General features: G+C 51.1%; 1 protein-coding gene across 1 annotated transcript; it reads right to left on the bottom strand.

Annotated features, from left to right (window-relative positions):
• Positions 1–812: 812 nt before the first annotated feature.
• On the bottom strand, positions 813–1,667 carry LOC123074853 (uncharacterized). The gene is made up of 2 exons (XM_044497587.1): positions 1,527–1,667; positions 813–1,439 (listed from the first exon to the last, which is right to left on the bottom strand). Exon 2 carries the CDS (start codon positions 1,425–1,427, stop codon positions 1,095–1,097), a length of 333 nt encoding a protein of 110 aa, XP_044353522.1. The 5' UTR covers positions 1,428–1,439; positions 1,527–1,667; the 3' UTR covers positions 813–1,094.
• Positions 1,668–5,350: the final 3,683 nt, after the last annotated feature.

The raw sequence follows: 5,350 nt of genomic DNA, 5'->3' as shown, positions 1-5,350 counted from the left end.
GCTGACGTCCAAATCGGGTGCAGCGTGAAGGAGAAGCCACACTCGCCGCCATTCTGTCGCGTCAAGTAGAATCCGGCGTCGCCTCTCCGGCGAAGCCGACATCCAAATCGGGTGTCGCGTGAAGGAGAAGGCGCTCTCACCTCTGCACAGCCATTACACCCGGACCGACAGGCTAGCGTCGCTGTCGTGCCTCAACTACCATGGCAAGGTCGTCAAGGAGGGGCTGTCGCCGGTGATCGCGAAGGAAGGCAGGTGCATCCTCCACTACCTCGGTGGTTGCCGGTGCTACTCGTCATCGTAGGCCATCACATCGACTAAGGAGAGGGTAGCCAGGGAGGCGGAGTGGTGGGCGGCCCTCACCGATCCGCGTTCGCCAAGTCCGACGAAGCTCCGGCTTGCGTCCACGAGGATCCCGACCTCGCGGAGGCATGGACCTACAATCAATCACTAACCACTGCGGAGACGGCCGCATGGTGTCGTAGCCGCCTCGACAAGGAGCTCGCCAAGATCGATGAGTGGTGGCTCAGCGACACCTCTGTCGCTGCCGGCAAGGGCAAGACCGCCGCCGGGGTCGGCATTGGTCGCGGCAGCCCTCCGCATGGCACAGGAGGAACCAAAGTGGCTTCTCCGCGAGGAGCAGGCATTATCATGGTTACTCTGGGCAATATGATGAGTAGGCAGCATCTAGATAAGCAGCACGTACCACCAACGCAACCGGTAGTAGATCAGCAAAGCAGCACAACCTCACCTAGCAAATCCGACCGGCCTTTGGATCCGGGGAGCGCGAGCCAGAAGAGAGGGATCCCCATATATGAAGGAAATTAAACTAAGGACCAATTTTAGTGCTTAAAAAACAAGCACACAAACAAAGTGCAGCTATAACTTTTGATCGTCAGTTTGGTGTTCATCATCAGAACTAGGAGACTCCATTCAGATGGCTTGTGGATGTGTCCGTTGTTATGGTAGCCCTAAGCCCTAGCTGTGGATGTACATGAAACTGAAGATAATAACCCTTTTGAGTTCGCCGTAAACAGAGAAGTTCTATTTATTCGGCAACTACCAACTAAACCCTATTTTAGGAGAAGAAAAATCTCCTAGTTGTACTTCGAGTTGTTGAGCATCTCTCCTTTCTGAGAGCCATCTTTCACACGCCATGCGCTGATGACCTGGTGGACAATCGGTCTGCCGTTCTCCGTGAGGCGGCTCTGCCCGCCATCCTCCACGCGCCATGCGCTGATGACCTGGGGCTGGGGGACAATCGGTCTGCCGTTCTCTGTGAGGCGGTTCTGCACGCCATCCTCCACGCGCCATGCGCTGATGACCTGGGGGGCAATCGGCCCGCCGTTCTCCGTGAGGCGGTTCTGCCCGCCATCCTCCACGCGCCATGCGCTGATGACCTGGTGAACAATCCGCCCATCGCCGTCCATCGCGCGGCGGTTCTGAAAGAAACACAGGCGCGGTTAAAAAGTTGAGAGAAGAAGAAAACGAAACACGATCTGTAAAAGGGATAAAGAGCATGCATGTACCTGAGCGGTGGAGGACTCCGGCGCGGCTTGAGCAGATCGGGCGACAGGACCGCCCGAGGACCGCTGGGACAGGATTAGAGAGCCTGGAAAAATCTAGGGTTCTATCGTAGTGCGACGGCGTGGGGTAGCCCGGCGTGCGGATGGGTTTCTTTTATAGGCCCTTGCGTAAGTGAGGCTCTATGGGCCTCGGTTGCTGAAAGGCCCTCAGGGCATGTACAATGGTCACGCAAATCTGGAGAGGGCAATAAAAATCATGTACAATGAATAATATCATAGTCTTATCTTTGCTAACTAGATATCCTTATATATATAGTGAGAGAAATTGTGCTAAGAGATCATCTCTTAATTAAAAGAAGGCAAATATGGTTTCTCTCTCCTCCATCTTAGCATTTATCCTACGTTGCAGTACTAAGATAGCACCATTGTACATGCCTTGATAAGTGCATCTTCAACGCCGACCTCATGTCCAGACCGCGCAAGCCATCCAACGTGGTCCTGTATTGGTATGTGGTGCGGTCCCGATGCGTTTTCTGCCGCAAATCGAAGATAAACATGGGGGATTTGCGGGAGACGGACCAATCCCACGCCTGCTTCTGACCGCCCTAGCCCACCAAAAAAAACCCACCTGTCCTCCCGCGCTTTTCTTCCGATGCATGCGCCGCTTACCGCGCCGCATTCATGACAGAGTCGGCATCCCCCGTGCGCTCTCCATCGCGCAACTGTGGCGGTCAAATCGGACGCCCCATGAAGGAAGAGCACATCTCACTGCCGCCAATGTGTGACGCCCCATGAAGGAAGAGCACATCTCACTGCCGCCAATGTGTGACGCCCCATGAAGGAAGAGCGCATCTCGCTGCCGCCAATGTGTGTGAAGGAGGAGCGCCTCTCGCCGCTGCCCCAGCGTGTGAAGGAGAAGCCCCACTCTCCGCCCCGGCGTGTCAAGGCGGAGCGCCGCTTGCCGCCGCCCCGTGCCCCATGTGATCGCGAAAGCACGCGGTCGCCTTCGGCACTATCTCAGTGACGGTGGCAGCGGCAGCTCTTCGTCGTCCCAGAGCGCCATAATGGCTCGGGAGTACGACGACAGAAAGTGGCGCCGGCATGACAGGGGCAACCCGAGCGCACCGGTCGGAGTTCGTTGACTCCGTCGTCCCGCCGCCACACATCGCGGTGGGCCTGGAGCTGGCGTACGCTTGGGCTCTGGATCGCTCCATGACGATGGCGGAGATGAGCAAGCGTCATCTCCGCCGCCTTGACGAGGATATGGCAAAGTACGGAGAGGAGCGAGATCGCCGCCGCCAATGCCACCTCCTCCAAGGCCCGCCGGCCTTTCCCCCACCCACCATGTCGGTGGTCGCGGCCGCACTACGCACAACGCAGGAGGAAGCGGAGAGGATCATCCGCGAACTTCAGGTGGCTGCTAGGAAGCCCTACCGCGACGCCGCCACCTTGTGCCAAGCGAAGCCCGACGACTCCGAATCCAACGATGGAGCGGGCGACGATGACGGAGGAGGAGCCGCCGGCCAGCCCGGCATGGCGTACGAGGTCACCATCAAGTATAGGGTAGTTTAGGATTTTAGTTTAAGAAGATCATCCGGTTTTATGTACAAATTATCCCTTTTCAAATGAAATCCACCGTGTTTATATGAAAATTCGCCACGTTTGCACTAATTTTGTAGGGTTGGTTCAAACTATTGCCAAATGTATGCGGCTACAATTGGATGGCTGTCTCCCACATTCATGTCCGCAGACTAGTCCCCTCCCTCCTCACCCCCGGTTCGAGGAAAATGCGAAAGGAAATTTGCGGGTTGCCATTGGAGATGCCCTAATGGGTAGATCGAGTAGTCTTTTGCGGCGAAGGCTATATCTCCCATGACCAAAGGCGTTTGATGTTGCAGAAGCTTCTTGTAGTCGGTTTTTATTTTGGGAAAAACTTCAAATCTATTTATCAACTTTCAAGGAAGTACAAAGAACACCAGAAGTAGAAATTACATCATGATTGTTAGCCATCAAGCAACGGTTACAAGCACTAGAGCGAGCCAAAGGTGCGTCACCGCCATCGCCTCTCCATTACCAGAGCTGGGCAAACCTTGTTATAGTAAACAGTCGGGAAGTCATCGTGCTAAGGCCCTAAAAGACCAGCGCACCAGAATAGCAATGGCCACCGGTGAAGAGAGGCGTAGATCAGAAGAATCCAACCTGTAGACACTGAAAAATAGATGAACGAAGACCGGATCCACCGACGACAAACCCCGGCCAAATTTCCTGACATATGGCAGAGACAAATCTTCACACACCCTCCTGCGACGCTAGAAGCACCATCAGTACGGGGCCAGGTGGGCTGCAGGGAGAACCTCATTCCATCTTCAGGAAGCCATCGCCGCCTCACCTTCCTATGCAGGACACAATCCCTACCAAAACTAAAAAAACCTAACCATGGAACCCTCCCGTCGGTAAGAACTAGGATCCACCACGCCTCCATGGTCCTGAGGCCAAAGAAGAGAAGGCAGGCAGGCTGCGGCAGGCTGCGGAAAGCCTAGCATTGGGTGCCTTGCATGCGTCAGGCGTACTAAGGTTCTAGATGGTGCTGATGTTGGAGAAGCTTCTCGTAATCAGGGTTTTGTCAAGGCGGTAGTAGTTGTTGATGTTTTGTTGTTCTTCTCTTATTATTTCTTTTTTCTTATTTTTTCTGAACACAGGACGCTCATACATGCACATATACACTCATCTCTATGAATGAACACATGTGCCTTTCTGATAGATTTAGCTGACATATCATATTGAAATTAACAAAGTCATCACATGCGCCTCTATAGTCGACGGGAACATCTCCTTTCACTGAACGAACATCACCAGAAAGCCTGAAATAAATAAAGAAAAATGCGAGCACCAGTGCTAAGTCTAGGATTTGAACCCTAGTGTGCTGGTTATAGCACAAAGAACCTAACTATCTGAGCTAGGCTCAGTTCGAATAAAGGTTGGGTGTGTTTTCTTTGACATGACATTATGAGTCAATAAAAGCATCATTTATGGAAGAGAGAAAATCCAGTTACTCTCTCCGTCTCAGTTTACAAGTCTTGCACGTGTATCTAGGTCGTTAATTTGACCAACTAAATAAGAGGTATACATTACAAAAAAAATATCATTAGATACTTTAGATATTCTATTTTTTAATGATATAATTTTTATGTTAAACAATTTATTTTATATAAGTTAAATTGACGACCTAGATACACGTGCAAGCCTTGTAAACTGAGATAGAGGGAGTATCTCATTCTTTTGTGAGGCGTTGACGTATAAATGCATAACCCATGTTTTCTCATCAGCTTGAGCTTTTGGGTAAACTAACTGATGTGTGCACTTATACAGGAAAGTACAAGTACAAAACTCAACTCAAACTCCCTCTAATCCATATTAATTGACGCTTCTTTAATATAATTTGTACTGAAGTTATACTCAAGCGTCAATTAATTTGGATCCGAATGATAATAACATTCTGAGGAAAGGACTAGTGATGCTCTTAGGTGCAACCATGATAATTCGGAGACTGCAACCACGACACACGGACCAAATTTACGGAAATCGACACACCAATCTTACATCTTACATTCTTAAGAAGTTGCTCCCCACTCCTATCAATTCTCTCAACATGCACACTACCCACATCACCAAATCTGCCACATCATCAAGCATAACAGTCTTCGTTAGCCACCCGCATGCAGCATATAATTAGCACACAGAAAAGTCTCACTGGACACTGCATGCAAGCCTCCATCGCTTGGCACGACCAATAAAGGGCAATCAATACACCTCATGCAGTGGTTTTA

The sequence above is a fragment of the Triticum aestivum genome, chromosome 3D, assembly GCF_018294505.1.
Source record: "Triticum aestivum cultivar Chinese Spring chromosome 3D, IWGSC CS RefSeq v2.1, whole genome shotgun sequence".
Classification (NCBI taxonomy): domain Eukaryota; kingdom Viridiplantae; phylum Streptophyta; class Magnoliopsida; order Poales; family Poaceae; genus Triticum; species Triticum aestivum.
This window is presented reverse-complemented; position numbering and strand designations above follow the sequence as displayed.

Coding starts and splice junctions, on each gene's coding strand:
- LOC123074853 (XM_044497587.1), bottom strand. CDS start 1,427: ATGGACGGCGATGGGCGGATTGTTCACCAGGTCATCAGCGCATGGCGC.